This window comes from Podarcis gaigeae (assembly GCF_964106915.1).
Source record: "Podarcis gaigeae genome assembly, chromosome: 3".
NCBI classification, from domain to species: domain Eukaryota; kingdom Metazoa; phylum Chordata; class Lepidosauria; order Squamata; family Lacertidae; genus Podarcis; species Podarcis gaigeae.
Window position 1 is genome coordinate 51,440,590 of NC_139680.1, and position 20,276 is coordinate 51,460,865.

At 38.5% G+C, this 20,276-nt stretch overlaps 1 protein-coding gene across 1 annotated transcript in view; it reads right to left on the reverse strand.

Annotated features, from left to right (window-relative positions):
* The window catches only part of REV3L (REV3 like, DNA directed polymerase zeta catalytic subunit), a 59,938-nt gene that overhangs the window by 29,758 nt on the left and 9,904 nt on the right, over positions 1 to 20,276 (reverse strand). The window contains exons 4-16 of the mRNA XM_083731021.1: positions 19,892 to 20,052; positions 17,504 to 17,600; positions 15,246 to 15,340; positions 14,960 to 15,064; positions 13,676 to 13,760; positions 13,444 to 13,592; positions 12,339 to 12,464; positions 11,626 to 11,860; positions 10,046 to 10,185; positions 3,748 to 7,885; positions 2,046 to 2,935; positions 1,212 to 1,294; positions 69 to 194 (exon numbers count right to left, since the gene is read on the reverse strand). Coding sequence (XP_083587147.1) covers positions 69 to 194; positions 1,212 to 1,294; positions 2,046 to 2,935; positions 3,748 to 7,885; positions 10,046 to 10,185; positions 11,626 to 11,860; positions 12,339 to 12,464; positions 13,444 to 13,592; positions 13,676 to 13,760; positions 14,960 to 15,064; positions 15,246 to 15,340; positions 17,504 to 17,600; positions 19,892 to 20,052 — 6,430 coding nt within the window. The remainder of the gene's footprint in view (positions 1 to 68; positions 195 to 1,211; positions 1,295 to 2,045; positions 2,936 to 3,747; positions 7,886 to 10,045; positions 10,186 to 11,625; positions 11,861 to 12,338; positions 12,465 to 13,443; positions 13,593 to 13,675; positions 13,761 to 14,959; positions 15,065 to 15,245; positions 15,341 to 17,503; positions 17,601 to 19,891; positions 20,053 to 20,276) is intronic.

Here is a 20,276-nt window from a genome sequence, read left to right on the forward strand (position 1 = left end):
ATTGCTAAAGACATAGAAAAAACAAATGCAACCATAGGTAAAGCATCTTTAATAATACTGTAAATTACCTCATGTAAAGCCTTTGCTTCCTGAAGATTTTGTACACTTATTTTAAAACCATATGAGTTGTTTAATGATGGTCCTTCAATCTGAGAAGTCTCTTTCTTTGGGGCATTAAAAGGAGTGAATCGGTTCTGTAAAAATAAAACATTAACAACAATAAACTTTTCACTGATTAAGGCCTTAACTCTACCAAGTCTAATTATTGAACAAATTCAATTATTGGGATTACTCATTATTTAGATTACTAATTTTCTTCAGTTGCTAACAGTAATAAAATATATTAACTTATACTCAGTTCCAGGAACAGAAGCCCTGCCATATCAAACTTCTATTCTATTTACATGCACATGTGTGAGAACCATTTCACTGTAGCGTTAGACACACCACTAAGAGTGTGTCTAAATGGAGCAACCATATGGGTATGGCAAATCTTGTAAGGTTGCGCACCAACTGTTTCCTAACTTTTGGCTAAGCAATAAAAGGCTGGAGGAGGGAAGCAACTAACTCTATTAACATGATTCCAGTATTCACACATGCATATCAGTCACATGGAATTGCACCACAGGACAAAGGGGTCCTTTGCTGCTGCAGGTGTATAGGAATGGGTTCCCTAGTCTGACTAGATCAGGTTCTAGGTGCCTGGCATGCATTCTAAATGTATTTAGCACTAAGGAAAGTCAAGCTGAATTTGACTGGGGGGGCAATCAACATTATTCACAATCAGAATCACAGATAAGTACCAAAGAGTTAAAGGTACTTTTCTGGCACAGAATGCACTTTCTGCTCACAGAAGGACTGTTTTACAAAACATGCTAGAGCCCTGCAGTATTCAAATACATCCACACCAGTATTATTAATTGAGTCCAGAAATAAAGTGGGAGTTACTGATTTTCTTTTAACGGCAGACTGATGTGTTCACAATGGTCAGATGCAGTTAATCGCTTGCTGTGTTCTGCATCAGTTGATGTCAAGACACTTTTCAGTGCAAATATTATGATGCAATTTCAATTAAGAAAAATTATAAGTACCGTATAATTATTGTACAGAAGTATCCTTACGGTAATGTAAAAAGGTAAAATGTTTTACTTCAGAACTCAGAAAATAACTAAAATTGAGCCTAATAAAAATGCATCCAATTCCATTTTTACCTTGACTTGAGTTCTTAAAAGTACTTTTCGAAAAGCATCAATATTCCTTCCCCTTCTAGGATTCAATTTCTGAATGTTTGGACCTGGGATGAAGGAAAGAGGAGAAAGTAATGAGTGACTACCACAACAAAAATATACTAAAGCATCCTTTAGGTAAAGGGTAAAGGGACCTCTGACCATTAGGTCCAGTCATGACCGACTCTGGGGTTGCAGCACTCATCTCGCTTTATTGGCCCGAGGGAGCCGGTGTACAGCTTCTGGGTCACGTGGCCAGCAGTGCACAGAAACGCCATTTACCTTCCCGCCGGAGCGGTACCTATTTATCTACTTGCACTCTGACGTGCTTTCAAACTGCTAGGTTGGCATTGGCAGGGACCGAGCAATGGGAGCTCACCCCGTCGTGGGGATTCGAACCGCCGACCTTCTGATCGGCAAGTCCTAGGCTCTGTGGTTTAACCCACAGTGCCACCCGCGTCCCCTCAAAGCATCCTTTAGTATTACTGAATTAATTTTTCAAAAGCTACAAAATGTTAAGTACAATATCAAGGCATAGAATGGTCTGACACTGCAGCATCTTATACTGCTGGTCCTAAAAGTTATCCCAAGTATAAAAACTAATCTTCATTTCCTTGGTCATGCTAATTACATATTATGGAAAAAATCAAGTTATTCTGGTTAAGGCTATTTTCTATTAGTAAACCTTAAACTACTTGTCTAATAATACTTCTATAAGTGGTTTCAAGCTTTTATTGCCTATCTTCTATTGCATAAGTACATATATGTTTGCATAATTTCACTTTCAATTTCTGTAAACCACTCCTTTCATAATCTTACCTGGTAATAATGGAGTGAATCCAGGTGTTTCAGTTATTCCTCCTTTACACATTTCCTCTCTAAGGGGTGTACTATGCAGGCAAGCAGTTTCAGAATTACTATTGCATCCTTTGTTCACAAATGGGGAGACAGTGAAGGGTATCTTGCTTTCCTCTTTGACAAGCTTCTGTTCTCCATCTGTTAATGTTTCATTTTCTTCCATAGAGGATAAAATATCCTCTGAATCTTCTGAGGAAGATTGTTTGGAATCTGGGGATGTTACTTGTTGCCAAGGCGGAAGCACTGATGAATCAGGGGAGCTATAATCAACATAATTCTCCTCATCCCTGTCTGTTTCTATTGCTGCAGTGTCAAGCAGCACAGTCTTACTTATTTCAGGGATATCTGTATCATGCTTATCCATGGTTTGTGTTGGCATTGGATTTGAGGATGAAAAACAAGTACCTTCTGATGCTACAACACTTTTGCTTGGCAAGATAGAATTCTCAACTGCCTTGGCCATTTGAGAACACATGTTTTTTGGCAAAGACATGCAGTTCAAACTCTCATCAACCTTTTCCACCTCAATCGATTTGGTAATCATTCTTTTCCTAAAGTGTTCATAATCTTCTTTTGCCTGCAGCCATGACTGAACTTGCTGGCAACTTGGTGCACATTTGCAAGGCATGATCACTATCTTTTTGTCTTCACTAGTTTTACGGTTATTTCTTTGCTTTTTGTCAGTAGTGGATTGGCTACTGCGAAGCGGAGAACCTGGTCTAGGGCTTTGTGCCATTGCCAAAAATGCAGTCTTCCATAGTCGCAGCCCTTCCAATGAGAAGTCTCCCTCAAACTCAAGTAGGTCATTTGGAAGTCTGGTTTCTACTGTAAGCAGTCGTCCTCCAATTTCTCTGTGAAGATATTATTTTCAGTTAGCAATAAATTTATCTTACTAGAAGAAAAGAACTGTCAGGAAAAAAGATTCTTGTATTTGTCAATATCCAAATTAGGTCATCCACATTTCAAAGACAGACAAGTTTTGATTCACATTTCAATACTCCCCATAGCAACTCCCCATAGCAATAGCTAATGACTATGAATTGTATTCAGTATTGCATGAGCAATAGATCTTTTCCTTTGCCCTTATAAGTCCTTCTGCTCAATTTTGGGTGATACCTCCTGCCAACTTCAACCTTGTGTAATACAGTATGTCATGCCCCCACCCTCAGGAGAGGTTTTACAAGATAGATAATGGAAGCAGGAAGGGAAAGGTAAGACTGACTGTTAAAGTTTGTTTTCTACACCTGCAACATTGAATACAACCCTATGTTAAATTCTTCAAGGTGCCCAGAATTTATGAATCTGCAAAGATAAAGCAGAATATTTTCTTTTTATAGAATTTTAGGATTTCCCAAACCTGGGTTTTCAGCTCTTTTTGGACTACAATTCCAACCATGGCTTACCACTAATCTTGCTAGCTAGAGATGATGGGAACTGTAGTCCAAAAACAGTTGGAGATCCAAGTTTTGGAAACCCTGTTGTAGATTAATGAGCTACTTTAACCCCATGGAATTCTGGCTCTTGCTTAAGGGAACAGGAAAGAATGCTACATTAAAGCTACACCTAATTTTTCCATGACTATATAAATTATGTAAAAGCCAACTAAAAATACATAGGTATAAAATAGAAAAATGTGACTAGTCCACTGGTATTACCACATTACCTTGGCTTTTCTGGTGCATCAGAAGGGTTGCTGCAAAATGGTTCCTGATAAATTGCTTCTGCAAGATCGTGATCCAGTAAAGTTGACATAATTTCTTCACGACTTGGAGGTGACATGAGAGGCTTAAGGATGTGAGCAGCACGAGGTGTAGAACTTCCATTTTTTGACTGTGAGGGGGAATTTGTAGATCTAGGTGAACTATCTGGGGTTGGTGTTAATGCCTCATTGTTTCTTGAAATATACAGCTCTAAATCTTCAGAAGCTGCATCCATAAGTTCACCATCCGGTGATGATAAAATGGAAGAAAAAGATATACTAATTGAATCAAGTGACTGAACAGGTTCAAAAGTGGCTTCCTTTCTAAAGTGGTTTTGACTCCAATCACTATTTGGCGATGAAAGGTTAAGAAAAATTCCTTTCTTCACTGCATTTCTCTCCAATTGAAATTGTTCCTTTTGGCACATCTCTGCCTGTTGCACATCTAGTGGTAAGCTAGGTTCAGATGTTGATGTAATAATGTTATTTTTCCACTGGCTGTGGAGATGGTTTTCATTCGTATCTGGGCACCTTTTATCAAAAAGCTGAGGACTTAGTGGACCAGATCTTAACCAAGCTGTGGGGTCTGAAGAATAATGGTTTTCTTCCTTAGAAATTTTGCTATTGTGACTTAAAAGATCCATTTCTGCTGCTTGACCTGGAAAAAGGTCCTGAGTTACATCGCTCAGAAACTTCTGTGGTAGATTTTGATCTGCTGGGACGAACTGACTTGCAGAATAAAAGCTGCAAAATCCAGTCTGCCCTATAGTATTAATATCAAAATTGTAATTATGATCAGGTGACAGGCTGTCTTCAAGTGAGTAGCAACTTTCAAAACCTGGATCTGAACCAAAAACCGGGCTATCAACAGATAACACATGGCCAGTCTTACTGTTTTGCTGCTTTGCAGAATCTTTTAAAAGCTTGAGATTTTTTTCTTTAGATTTTTTCTCCCTAGATGTACGAGGATTTCTTGGGGATGCAACTGAACGTGATTTTTTAACTGATTTGTTTTGATCAAGAGGGTAGGAAGCACTTCTGTTCAACTGAGTTTTAAATGATAACTGCTCATGCATGTTGTTTAGATGTGCTTTTTGTTGCCTTTTTTGAAGTAATTCCTTAAGAACAGCTAAGCCAGAATGTCCTTCACTGAATGCTGAAGGTGTTACCAGTGTCTTGCCTTTACACTGGGAATCAGCTTTGGTTTGAGAGGTTGTTTCTGACAGACCCTTTTGTTTTATATTTTTTTCAGGGTTAAAATGTGACATATCCAAAATAAATCCTCTTTGTTTCTGTTCCCATCCCAGCTTTTTAACCGGACTTCTCAAAGAAGCTACAAAGCATTTTTTTGGCAACTGAAAAGATCCATGGCTTTCCTCAGAAGTTTTAAAAAAAGAAGAAATATGCTCAGCATTTTTTGTTGATTCTGGAAGATAAACAATCTGCTGCTGATTATCTTTACAATGCAAAAGTTTACTAGGATGAATCTGATCGATCTTCATTGCATCTGAAGAAATATAATTTTCATTTACATTTCCAACAGGGGATAAAAGTCTGCACTGCGAATTTGTAACCTCTTCAGCCTTTTTATGCATTATATCTTTAGAACTGTATGCATTCAGTGCTACCTGAGATATATGGTGAGACTGGTCAAATAAATTATTTTGAATTGGTTCTTTTGTCCTAAATATACCACTTTGACTAGTAGCTCTTTGGAAATTCATTTTGGCTTTTTCCTTTCCAGACACCACAGAAGTTATGGCTGGATGATGGTCCTCCTGTGTCAGGAGGGAACCTTGATATCCTACAGGCTTTTCATTTTCCAAGAGTGAATGGAAATATATCAATGGATTTACTTGTGCATGAGCTGTCAATGGCATTTGTGCTGATGGTAGATGCCCTGTTGAACAGCCAGTTGCTTGGATATCTTTTTGGGTACAAAGTGGCTGCGAGTTTCCCAAGCTGTGAGCATTCTCAGGTAAATCATGGTGGTTCAGCACATGTTTAACCTCAGTTGAAGGAGGAATACTACTTTTTTCATCTGTTACTGTCATCAACTTTGACACTTTTTCTATTTTTTGTTTTTGTTTTGCTCTAGGCTTTCTCTTCACCTCATTTCCGGTTTTGTTAGTCAGATTATTCCTAATCTTTTTATTAACTCTAACAGTAGCATTAACAAATTGCTTTTTACATTTTTTAGTCTGAGCTTTTGCTTGACTATGTTTTCCTGTATGGGAATTAACAGTCTTAGTGCTATAGGTGGTAGCATTTTTAAACACTAATGTTTCTTTTTCTAGATTATTAATAATTTCTTCTGCATTTGGGTCAGTGGGAGACCAACAGCGAGGTGGGGATACATTAACTGGACTTGCACTTCTTTCTGACAGAAAGCCTAATTTAGACATAACATCGCTATAGTTCAAGTCACAGTCTTCAGCTTCAGTGCTATATGATGGTAGAGGGGGAGACAGAAAGGCAGAGGTTCTTCTTCTGAAATATAGGGTTCTTTTAATATTTTTACTGTTCATGTTTTGCAGTTTTCCAACCTTTTTCTTGGTTGACTTGCATTTTGCTTTTCTTTTGTGACCTTTCTTTGGCATTAATGGATAAATAGGATATTTGGTTGCAGGCGAATCAGGAACTTTTGGCCAAAAGTCCTTTAAAGGTGCAAGTTTTTTATATAGATTCATTTTTTCCTCTGTAAGTGTAACTTGCTCCTCACTAGAATCTATTTTTCCTAGTTTAACAAGCATATTTTTCCTCCCTCTGAACCTATTTATAATAATATATTTTATAATAACAGGTGGTAATTTTTTAGAAAGTTTTCTTCGTTTTCGACATTTTTTTGATCCATCAATATTTTCATCATTTTCCAAAGAATGAGGTAGGCTAATTTTTGAATTATGCACACCAAAGCTAGATTCGCTGTCTTCGGTTTCATAATTTATCTTGCGTTTAGCTCTGAGTGTGTATTTATTTCCACATAGCCCAAACGCCTGCTCAGATTCTCGAGCACCATCAGCTCCATCTTCAAAATGGCAGTCAATACAATTACTTGTATCCATAGACAATTTATTTTCTGAAGCACCAGGAGAAACTTGAATGATATCATTTGGTAACAAACTGTCTTTATCAGGAATGTTATTACTAGCATTACCTTGTACATAGCAGCTCTCTTTTGTGGAAGCAATATCGCTGATAGTTGTAGACGGCTGATTGCTAAGAATTACTTTCTTTTTATTTAGTTTTAACCTAGATTGTTTCTTGCCTTTTTTCAATTTATATGTAACAGGACTTAATTTTTGTGGCTGACTGAGACAATTAGAAAGAACAACACTAGGAAAGAACATGTAATGCGCTGCTTGTTGATTAACATTTGTTTTTTCAGCTTTGTGCTCCTGAAATTCTTCATATCTAATTTTAAGGTTATTAAGGCCATCTCCATCAGTGCTACCTTCAGCAGAATAAATACTAGTTCGATTACCCTCTGAGCAAGACACCATTTCACAGTTTTCTGGTGCTGGGAAGAGGTTATTTGTATTTGTGTTGCTGGCTTTTTTATTTGCTTCATAGGATGCTTTATTTTTGGAGTGGACCAAATCTGAAAAGTTGGAATTTTGAACCGAAAAACTTTCACCCATTTGGTGGTTCATATGCAGAGATAAATCCTTTGTAGTTTTTCTTATTCCAGTGTACTTTCTGTGAGGCAAATGTCTACTTATTGAGGAAATGTCTTCATAAACTGTTTCACACGAAGCAGGGAATATTTCACTTTTATTACTTTCTGTGTGTGAATTTTCAGAATGGAGAATATTATTGAAGGATGTTGGGTATTTCACATTGTAAGTGCTTTCTTTTGTAAGAGAATGGACTGACAATTCAGGTCTTATGTCTCCTTTGTTTGGCTGAGAAAGCCCTTCTAAGTCATCATTGTTCAAAATATGAGAAGAAAGGGCACTTGTGTGTTTACACTGAAAGGTAATCTTAGCAGAAGAAGGTGGTTCCAGAGTAGCAGCATCTTTATGAAAAATCGAAGACTTTACAGATGTTTTGCTTGTTGCAATTATGGAGGTTCGAGAATTCTCATTGTTCAACGGATTGTCTAGAAAGGGATAGATACAACACATGCAATTTTCACTATTCATCTTTTATTTTTTAAGATCAGCTATTTTAAAGATTAGCCAGTCACTTAAGTATTAGGTAAAATAGCAACTGCTAAGAGACCCAATCTCTCTATCTCTTCCTTAATCTTACATTTCCTCTGAAACTCACTTTTGGTAGTTTTTGGTAGTTTTTCTAACTAGAAAAATACCACACTCAAATATTTTATTGCTGTATTTTTAATCTGGAATTTAGTTACTTCCTACAATCTATATCAGCATGAGTTTGACCAAACTGCGGGAGGCAGTGGAGGACAGAGGTGCCTGGCGTTCTCTGGTCCATGGGGTCACGAAGAGTCGGACACGACTAAACGACTAAACAACAACAACAACAATCTATATCTCAAAGACAATTGAAGTCAGGCTTCCCTTGTCTCTTAAGATGCTTTTAAAGTGTGCTACTATGTTTCTGTTTTTCTAGGATTTTATTGCATTATATGGTTTTCTTGTATTTTTGTTTAATTGTTATATATATGTTTGTTATTGTAATGGCCCAAACCTAGAACATTATTAAGCCAACATGTAGTCACTTACCTTCTTGTATTTTTCTCACCAGTTACATTGTGGCGATTAGTATTTTTTTCTCCTTACTGCTAGCTTCCACTTAATCCACGCATCTGACTATTCTACTTGTGCCCGCCCCCTGCCCCACACTTCATCTCTGCAGCCACCATAGCACACCTTTATATTCTCCTGAAACAGCTAACCTTTCAGTAGCTACAGATGGATATGGGACAAAGCAGACTAGAATACTAAATTTAAAGTTAAAAACAAGGCACTAAAATTGTAGTGAAGCTATTTTTAAGTATTAACAAATAGTAATGCTTGTTTGAAGGATTATTTATCAGGCTATACTTAGTTACTTTAAATAGCACTGCATAAACAGGATTATTGCCCCTTTAAGAAGTTAGACATGTAAAACTGCAGTTTTATCCCCTAACCAAGCATGGCCAGTTACCCTATCATTTTCTTTTTCCAATTAACACACAACTTCCATCACCTAGGACTTTACATGCAGGCTTCAACTTGGTCCTCATTTCCTTCGGCCTGGAGTTCTTCACTTCTCTGCAGTCTTCAACCTGGCGCAGCAACAACTGCCACCTCAAGTTTACAATAAGCAGTTGTCACTTGACAGTACCTTTCTTTTCAGGACTGCCACAGAGCTTTGCTACCTTTTACAATCCCTCCTTACCCAATCACTACAATTTGGGTGAAATTCAACCCTTATTGGTCTGTAATTATGAGCCAATAAGATAAGGAAGCATGTCTATGATCCAATTAAAACTGGCTACCCTGTTGATGCCTGTGATACTGAATATAAAGCTAGAAACCACTTCAAATATAGGCATCTTCCCGACACTAGGTTGCAATGACAGTTTAACTGACACTTCGCTGCCTGCTAGTCTTTGATACAATGTATCCCTCTATTCCTGGCAGAAACAAAGGCAGTTTAGTTCACATACTTCATCTTTTTTGAAATGATAAAATAGCCTATAATTTCACCATGTAAACAATGCAGTTATCTTTTATAAACTGCTTAAAGTCTGTTTTGGCATTAAGTAGTATACAAATATATGAAATAAATAAATAATGACATGAAAAGTTTGTAATTTTATTTTACCTAGATCAGGAGTTCCCAACATTATGGGGCTTGAGGGCACATTTGGAAACTGATATAGTTGCCATAAAATGGCTGTCATGAGGGGCCTGGCTAGTTGCAAAAATGTTTAGTGTCTGGTTAGAATAAAATAATAATAAAATTGTAGAGTTGGAAGGGATCCTGAGAGTCATCTAGTTTACTATATGTCTTGCATTTGTTTTTATTTGTAACCTATTCTGGAATTGCAGTTGCAATGAAGAATAGATAATAAATATTTTAAATAAAAAAGACATTACAGTTATGTGTCACAGTTTGAAAGTTAGGAAATTTAAACAGATGAATTAATGCAGTTTTAAAATTTCAACCTATTTATGTTGAGAATTCTAATTCATAGACTATATTGGCAGAATATTTAGTACAAAGGTATCTATTGAGATTTTTTTTATCAAGAAGGGAAAACTACTTTCTCATGGGTATATGAAATTCCAAAACTATGATTTACCACTGTTTTCATCTGCAGTTCCATCTAACTGAGGTATAGATAGGCTTGCCAGAAGCAAATTGTTTTCACTCCAGTCCATATCATCTTCTGAAGTGCCATCATCTTCAGTTGAGCTCTGGTTCCTACTTCTGCCTGATGACCTGGAAGTGCAATTTATTTCAGGTATATAAAAACCTTTGGTCAGCCACTTGAGAATTTACTGGTTATGGTGTTAATACATGATACTTTGCTTGGGAAGGAAGGATACAAAGAATTTGAACGTTGCTTACTAAAAATGAACATTAACTTATTACACTACAGAATGTGGTCTAATACAATATTTTAAAGACAGTCATTAAACTGTATTTCAAACTGACAGGATGCAAAAGTGAATAATCATAGAGTGGTTTCTTCCCCTGAGAATACGAAAATATTTCATGAAAATCACAGTAGGGTTCAAATTTCAACAGAGGTTGAAATCCACCCACCAGTGGATCTTCAGAGTGCCAATACAATCTTACATCAGATTATACTGAATGAGCCTGTTGTTGATTCTGTTTTCGTCACAGGACTTCTCCCCCCTGGTCTTGTATTTTATCCTGCTTCCGAAATCCTACTTTCCCCTAAAATTTCCACCACTCTTCTGTTACAAGCATGCTACTGTGAGTTTGTGTTCCAGACCCTGATTCAAATATATCTGTTTCTTGTTGCCTTCTTATTTGCACCAAGTATGGGTGTTCCCTTCTCCAATGGACCTTCCTTTAGAGGGCTCATCCTCTTATTTATTTCCCCAAACTGTTCACCCAGAAAGCAGGATATGTGGCCTGAAAATTCCTCTTCTTCCCCTACATCTCTCAGCGATCGTTGCTGTAATTTCTCATCAAGTCCACACCTCCCCACCCCTGCCAGTGCTTTTGTTTTATCTCTGCATGCTAAGAAACCTGATTTCTTGCTCGTGGGGCTTCCTGTAACAACTTACACAGACACAGCAGCACTGTTCCTTCCTCCTCACAGTATTTAACACACATTAATATACAGTGGTACCTCTAGATACGAACGGGATCCGTTCCGGAGCCCTGTTCGCATCTAGAGGTAAATGTATCTAACAACGGCACGTATGCACATGCACTCGCTGCTTTTGCGCATGACGTCATTTTGAGCGTCTGCACATGAGCAAGCGGCAAAACCCAGAAGTAACACGCTCCGTTATTTCCAGGTTGCCGCGAAGCGCAACTCAAACTCACTCAACTCGAAGCATATTTAACCCGAGGTATGACTGTAATGTACCCATTGAGCAAATATAGCAATGCACAGTAAGGAGTAGAATTCTGGAGCAGTCATTGCAGAACACACTTACAAATCTCTCTCATTCCATTCAAGCTCTGGCAGTCTAGTAACCCTTGGGTTTTCTTATCTGCCTGCTCATTTGAGCCACATGAAATTATATCACCAATCACATTTCTTGTCCAATAAACACCTCTCTTCATAGTATACCAGCGTCTGGACACCCACATTGATTTTCTTTATTAAGTATGAGAACTTCAGTCTAAGTTCGTTAGTACCATTTCCTCCGGAGCTATTATTCAAAAAACAGAAGATACCTTCTCTTTGCATTCATGTCATTCGGACTGCTGTCCCATCGTTGGGACATTAGCAAGCTGAGCTCCATTTCTTCCTTTTCAATTTGTGGTTCATTTTCTTCATCATCACTGTTCTGGGGATTTCTACAGCTTCCAGAGAAGTGTTGTGATAATGTACCATGTCCTCCAATTGCGTATCCATCATCCTCCAACCCAGCCAAGAGATGTATCATGGCTTGATCAGCACTACTGTCCACTGAAAGAAAAACAAAAACAAATTCAGACATAGCCTATATCTTTAAAAGTTCAAGATTATCTTTGTGATGTGTTCTTTTAAATAACCTATATTTTCCATGTGCAGATTGAACACAATATTTTAAAAGCAAGTATTAGACAAACAAAACTTTTTACAGTATCTTCTTTTTGATGCCCTTGTCCTTTGAGAATCTTACTACCTTTTGATAATTTCTCACTTTTGCGGTGTATATTTTAATTTCAAGCTTCCAAATTGAAGTGGTTTTACAGAGCACTAGGACCCAAAGGCTCCTCTTTTCAATCAGTAACAGAACACCACTACTGATGAACAGCTAAACTAGAAATACTTTACAGAAATCTATTTTTTGGAGTAAATTCAGTTTAGACAAACTGCATGGACCACTAGATATAAAACTGCCAGCATACTGAAGAATAACCTATTATTGTGGGGGAAAGGAATATATTTATGTTGTACTTACTGAACACCGGGGTCTTATTCAGTCTCTGAGATGAGGATTGAAAATGCTGACTATTTTCCATGATGTTCAAAATAGCTTCTTCATTAATAAGCGCCTCCTCCTCCTTATACTTCCTGTTGGACTCCTCTAAAAATGAGATTTAAAACTCTGCACATGAGCTGCCAATACATTTTCCCCACAAAAGTAGTCGCTGAAGACTATTAAACATCCAAATTAAATATCCAAATTAGTTGAACAAGATTTTCAGAAGATAGAGACTTATGCTAGTTGGGATGCATAAGTTTATACACCTTACAGAGTCTGAAAGAGATAGGAATTCATGGTGGCAAGACTTTTCTTAATACAATTTGAGCAAACTCAGTTGTGGTTATTTAAAACTGTTTTTAATGGAACTCGCAGCAGATCAATACATTTCCAAAGGGTACCTTCTCCTTTCACAAGTTGCCATTTCCCAGGCATTTTGCTCAGAGGAAGTGGCAGAAGATTACATGAGCATAAGAAGAGCTTGCTAGATCATGCCAATGACCCATCTAGTCCAGCATTGTGTTCTCATGGTGGCCAACCAGATGCCTATGGGAAACCTGAAAGTAGATCTTCCTGCACTTGAGAACAGAGGGGTGCAATTCTGATCTCCTCTTCCCAGCAATTTCTGGAAAGAGAATAGAGTTTTTGGGAGAGGGTGGGGCACAAGGATGTGCACTAAACCTCTCTTTTCTTCAAAAGTTTCTCTCCCCCCGCCCCTGCCCAAAAAAACCATTGGGGAAAGCAAATGCAGAAGGTAACTATTCCTTGGTGCCACTTCTCACCATCACCACACCCTCAGAAACAGTGAAATGCAAGCATGCAGGCGGAGAAATGTTTTTTCTGTGCCTTTCTCTCTCTCTCTCCATCTCTTCACTTTTGCTTTTCTCAGCTGTTTTATGACACAGAAAGAAAAGAACTGAGAATATTGTAGACAGACATGCAAAGGTAAAGATTATTCCTTGTGCATTCTTCTATGTCTCTTTCTCCTCCTTTGCTCAGTTTTTCCATAAAAGTAATTCCAGCTAGGATGTACTCATGAGCTGTATTTGACTTAAAAGCCAACTGTATTAATACTACTAACCTTTGCTGAGTTCTTTATCTCTGTGTACTTCTACCATATTTGCTGGTGAACATGGAACAACTTTAGGAGATTGTACCTCAGAATGTAGCGTCAACTCTGCAGAGAATTCCTGTGATCCATTACTGTAGTCCAGTGATCCAGATAATGTCCTTATTAATAAATTTAAAAAACTTTTAAAATGACTGTACAACTCACAAATAAAAACAAGAGTAACAGCTAAATGAACGCTTACACAGAGAGATCACTTTGCTTGAGGATTTCTTTAAGCCTCTTCTGAAAGATTTTTTCACTTTCTGTTGCAGTTACAAATCCACGATCTTTAATTAAGGGTGAAAGGTTATACAGGATGGTTAATACAGCAACAAAGAAAAGACTACTGAATTCCTAAATAAGAAACTGAAACTTCATAGGCATTCTATTAACAATTAGTACCCTTCTCTTTATGTATTTTTTCTAATACTTTTAAGCTCAGAGCAAGCAACATAGTCTGAATTTCAAGCAGCTCTGAGCCAATTTTTAAAAGGTTGTTTTCTTTTTACCATGCTTTTTATATAGTTATAAAGATATTATAAGGAATATAATCTCTTGATTATATCCAAATTTGCTGTTCTACTAATTAAGTTTCTCCCACTCACAGAAGGCTGTTTCCAAATTAGAGGAAGAGCACTGTGTGAAGAAACTGACTGTAAATCCAGAGGAATTCTTCTGTTTGCACAAACATTCTCAAAAACGTTTGTAATCACCCTCTACTTGATGCCGCAACTGACTGTAGGAACCTAGAGCACTATCAAATTATAGCTTGTGGGATCACTTTCAGTTGCTGCAGCCCAAGGATGTGAATGGGATGCTTGCAGTGTTGGGACTAACTTACATGCTCTCTCAATTGTTGCCCATAAGATCTGGTAAAATCTAGGAGGGGATTGACGGTATGGGTCCAAGGAGTGATCAGTGGAATGGAAATACACCTAAAGCCTTGAAAAAAGAGTCTCAAGTGGCTTCTGTCGTTTGGAGAGCTTATGCCCAGCTTAGGCTGGTTTGCCAGCTATGGCCATTCCTGGAACAGGTAGCCTGGCCTCAGTTGTCTATGTTCTGGTTATTTCTCATCTGGACTACTGTATTGCATTGTGTGTGGGGCTGTCCTTGAAGGTGGTCTGAAGACTGCAGCAAGTGAGGCTGGTAAGTGGGGCAATCTGATGGGACCATGTGTCAGTAGTCCTAAAACTGTTGCACTGACTGATTAACCATTTTAAAATTAATCAACGAACCAGACAGCAGCTTAAATAAAGAATGTAAAGTTTACTATCATGATGTCTCCATTAATTTTATTAACTACAGTATTGTATTAGAAGAAGAATGGGAAAGCTTCTTGACTTTCTGATTGCTGTGATAAAATTAACAACCCAACAAGCAGCAAATGCTTAATTGAGTACTGACCCATCAAACGTACCTGCCCAGGAATTGTGACTGAGAAATAAATATGTAACAACAACAACAACAACAACTTTGACCTGTTTACCTTGTGAGTTAGGAGGACTAATTTGAGAGGACTCATTGTTTTCTCTACGCCGTTGTTTCTCATCATCCCATATCGCTTGCAAACCTGGGTTCCGACCAACCTGGGCTGGAAAAAGTAAAAAATACAGCAAATTCAACAGGAGTGTCAAGCTTACTCTGGCTGGGGCAGAGTCCAAAATATGCAGTCCAAAATATCTGGAGAAGCAGCTTGGGAAGATTGTGCTAAGCACGCATAAAAAACAAACTTGTTAATGTCCTAAATGATTACACAAAGCAAAATTGTTTACCTTCAATATCCAATCTGTTTAAAATATCAGCAGCCACTGCATCTACTTCCAGTTCACAGGTACTCTGTGGTTCAACACCCTCCAGTATCAAAGAACTGCAATTATATTAAAATTAAAGGATGATTAAAATATGGTACTTCCCACTAAAATTATATTCTCTTAAATTCTATTAGTAGAAAAAATAACTAACTGAATATTAAATCACAATTTATCTTAAATAGTCTGAACATTTTAAAGTAATGATATTTATGCCATAGTTAGATGGTAGGCAGAAGCACATTAGTCATGCACTCTGAATGAACATGTATGCAAATCATCACCTGTTCCCTACCTTAATGGACTCGTTTTACCTAAACAGATTCGTTTTACCTAAACAGCACCACTGAAAGAAAGTATCTATAGAGATTTGCAGGCAGCACGGGGCAGCGTATACAAGCAAGTTAGGTTCAGAATATGTCCCATGGGATAAATACAGCTACCGTATTTTTCGCTCTATAAGACACACATTTTCCCCTCCAAAAATTAAGGGGAAAATTTCTCCCATCTCCTGCAAAAGCCCACAGGAGGGAGAAGGGACTGACTCGGGCCAGTCAGTCTCTTCTCCCTCCTTGGGGAAAAGCCCCCAAGAGCGGCGCACTCTTTAAAGGCTGCGTGGCTCCTGCAGGCTTTTCGACCCAGCTTGTGGGGCTGGCGGTGGGGGGAAGCACTGCTTTCCCCCACCGCCAGCCTCCAAACCAGGTCCGGGAGCAGTGCGAAGGTGTCGCACGCCTTCCCACTGCCCCCAAGCCTGTGGGGCTGGCGGTGGGGGGAAGCGCTGCTTTCCCTCACCACCAGCCTCAAAGAGCAGACTCTCCTGGCTTCAGCGAAAGCAACGTGAAGCCTCCAGAGCACAGGCTTCAGAAGCTTCACGTTGCTATCGCTAAAGCCAAGGAGCCTGCATCCGCCCCATAGGACGCAGATACATTTCCCCTTCAGTTTTGGAGGGGGAAAAGTGCGTCCTATAGGGCGAAAAATACGGTACTTTTCATGACCTGTAACCTTTCCAGACACATGTGAAGAAGTTTTATGACTCTTTGTTTGCTGTGTTTGAACATCTGTTCTGAAGTGCCTCGGGGCAGACCTTCACATCTGTTCTGAAGTGCCTCGGGGCAGACCTTCTCAACTGGCACATTGAGCTGAGTGAGCTCTGTCCTATTGCAACAGTGGTGCCCCGCAAGACGAATGCCTCGCAAGACGGAAAACTCGCTAGACGAAAGAGTTTTCCGTTTTGGAGGTGCTTCGCCAAATGAATTTCCTATGGGCTTGCTTCGCAAGACGAAAATGTCTTGCGAGTTCCTGCGGGTTTTTTCCCCTTCCCCCCCCTTTTTCAAGCCACATCCGCTAAAAGCCGCTAATAGCGCTAATCCGTCAATGGGCTTGCTTCGCAAAACGAAAAAACCGCTAGACGAAGAGACTCGCAGAACGGATTCTTTTCGTCTTGCGAGGCACCACTGTAGCTATAATAAATGCTGGGTTCCTAAATCTGGATGATGGACTTGGAAATAGTTTCCTTGGGTCCATTGTTTATTCAAAAGGTGATTGTTCCTCAACTGGGTAATGAACAAGGTGGTGTAGAGGTGAATTCTTACCGTACAGGGATTGCGCCTAAAGTCAAAATTGTGTATAGTCAAAGCACATTGGGTTCAGCAGTGAGTGGGATTGCCAAAGTAATGTTTCCCAGACCCCACTCCTTACTTTATATTTATTTTTTGCCACTGGTGTAAAGCTGAATGCACACAAGTGAAATGTTCATAAGTTGAAGACTTACTGTATTTAGTAAATCCTGTTTGGTCAGAACCATATTTTTAACCATGGCTTAACTGGGCCTATCTGTGCTTCCTCCATCCAGCCACCTTTGTCTTGAATCAATCCACCAGTGATAGCAAGTAGACACTGAACCAGGGCAAATATTTCTTTTTCTCACATTTCATGTGTTAATTAGCTAACCAGTGCCTGGACATGTATACTTCCAACTATTTTTTAGTCAGTGGCCACTGTTAATAACATAATTATCAACAGCTATACTTTTAGCATTTCCTTTTCTTTTGACATTACTGTTTACAATTTTTCCCAAATATGCATATATTTCTGTATCTCAGGGTAACACTTCAAGCCTCTGATGAAGTGGAATGCAATCCATGAAAGCTTATGCCATAACTATTTTTTAGACTAAGTGGTCTCAAGACTATTTAGAGAGAGATATATTCAGAGATGCTAACCTTGGTATTTGATTGTTTTCCCATTGAAGAAGGGTTCTGGTAGCAGAATGTCCTGACAAACTGTATTTATAAGATCCACTTTCTTCTAATACATCACCTACAAACAGATAACAGTAGATAAGCTTTCAGGTACTGTGAACTATTATTACTCTAAACATTTTATATTGAAAGTGATTTTTGTTGTTGTTTCTTTAACAAAACATTCATATTCCACTTGCATTGTGAATGAAGTCAGAATCCTATAACAAAAATAAATGCAAAATCAGTTTAAGAAAGGGTGCTTGAGAAAATACAAGAGTATCAGTAGGTATATGATTTTGAATACCAGCTGCTGGGGAAACAAGCGGGGAAACTTATTATGCTCAGGTCCTGCTTGTGGGCTTCTCATAGGCATCTGGTTGGCCACTGTGATAACAGGATGCTGGAATAGATGGGCCTTTGCTCTGATCCAGCAGGATATGTCTTATGTTCTTAAAACTCTCTGATCCCATTTGTTTGCCCTATGTGACCTTCTCAGATTCAGAGAACATTGGGCATACCATAAGTAGAAGAGAACCTACTAAAACTTTCCAACAAAGTTTGAGCTTCTAGAGCCTTAGCTTTTTTTTTGCTTGGGTCACATATTTTATTTGTTCTCAATACTCTGTTCCACAGATTGGTCCCTAACAAAATGCCCATTAGTATAACTCAACTGTCCTCTCACAACAGTACTAGTTTCCTGTTGCCTGATAAAAAAGCATGGTTTTGGAAGAAATTAATCTGAGCCAGACATTTCTGTCAGAGAATTTGAAGCGGTCACAATCTAGCAGTTGAGGTAAATTTTCTTTGTTTATATTTCTGAGGTTTTAAGTATCTGAGGTTTAATTTATTTTTTAAATGTATATTTTTATCGTTGTAAGATGCTTTGAGATTTCGATAGTGAAAAACAGGATGTAATTTTTTTAAAAAAATAAATAAGGGCTAAACCTGCTCTCCCAGTGTTGAAAAGTAGTGTCACGGTAGAGAGTCAAAGATAATTATTGACATTCATGGAAGGAGGAGCTTGAGAAATGTTAACAAGGTCCTACAGGGGAAAGGGGAAATGTCTGTGTACACACATTGCCTCAATCATATACAGTTTCATTATCAGTGGTGTGAAGGCCCAGGGAGCAAAATGGGACTCCCCACATTTTTCCAGTTTTTGCTGGTTTGTTTCTGGAAAGTGGGAGAAACAAGGCAGATGAAAGTTGCCACTGTGCAAACTCAGAAGTGGAGCTGATGCAGCACTCCTGCCAGTGCATTGCACAACACTAACTTTCCAAATATCTGGCTTCTCCTGGTCTCTGCTGCTGGGTAAGCACTGCCACTACACCCAACTGTCTGCTACTGCCTATGACAGATTCGCTAAAGCAGAGGCTCCCCCATATATAGGCACTAAATGCTTTCTTGCCTGCTGGCTATGTTCCTGCAGCTGCTGGGGTGATGAGGATGTACAAAGAATGTGTCAGCATCTGTGGTAGGGCTGACAGGAGTGTTCCTGCTTCCTCCTCATGTATTCAGTTAATGCATGAGATGGTTGTTGTCTTATCAGCCTTACAACAAATGTAGGGCAGCTGTACAATCTAAACAGCACAACTTTGTGAATAAGCATAGAAAATTACTAGCCTGAAAACAGAATTACTAGCCTGCTGAATCATCCCACTGCAATCCTTTTTAATGTATTTTAATTCTTTTTCACATGTAATAAACATAATCTAAAATACAATAAACAACAATGATAGCAGCTAGTCTGTCATTTATTGTGAAAAGTGTAACAGGATCTTAAAGTTGGAACCACTACTTAGAACCGATTTATAATGCCTATTTAAAGCCTCTAATCTAATAGGTCTCTACCAGTGTTTCCATAGGTTTGGGGAGGTTGTCTTGATTGAGCATCACATCTGATATGGGAGCATTTCTATGCTAGGCGTGGAGGAGGGGGCGTCTCTCCTCTAGCTGCCTACCTGGTGTCTATCCTAGGCACAGAGGAAAAATGAAGCAATTCACCATATTTAGCTGCATGGAATTACTTGTCATCTATGACTGCTGGCTAATGCTTAAATAGGAGGCTGCAGTAGTTCCAATGTAGCTCTGTATATGCCAGCTAACTTCCTATCATCACAAAAATAACCCTAAGAGAACCCCAAGCTGAATAAATTGTCTCTAAATGTGGGAAAGTACTGTGTTTCTTTCCTCAATTCAAACTACATCTCTACACATTACATGGTATACTAACAGTGAAGAATAGTATGGAAAATACATCGTTTATTAGAAAGGCAGAATCAATTATCATATCTTGTGTCACACAAAGTCTATTCCAGAGATTTGTCAAAAACCGCTAAATAATATTTATGAATTGGAATTGCATACCTTTTTTCTTCGCCTTTCTAAACTTGACAGCAGCCAGGTTTATTAGATTCATTCCATACAAGTTGTAATCTATAAAGAGCTGGAGGAGGTAGGGAATATGAGCTTCATGAGGTTGATAGTTTTTATTCATTATGGCTCCACCTTGTAGAAGCTCACACACTCTAAAATGGGGAAAAGTTAGAAATGAAACATATTACCATATTATTTAAATATAATGCTGGTTTAAACATAGCGCTGGTTAAAATATAATGCTGATCAATACTGAAACACAAGCCAAAAGTACAAAATACACTTTTTCTAGCACACAGAATTATAGCTAAGCAGTCAAATTTTTAGGCACTAAAACCATGTTCCAAAGAGCCAATTTACATGTGTTATATTTGCA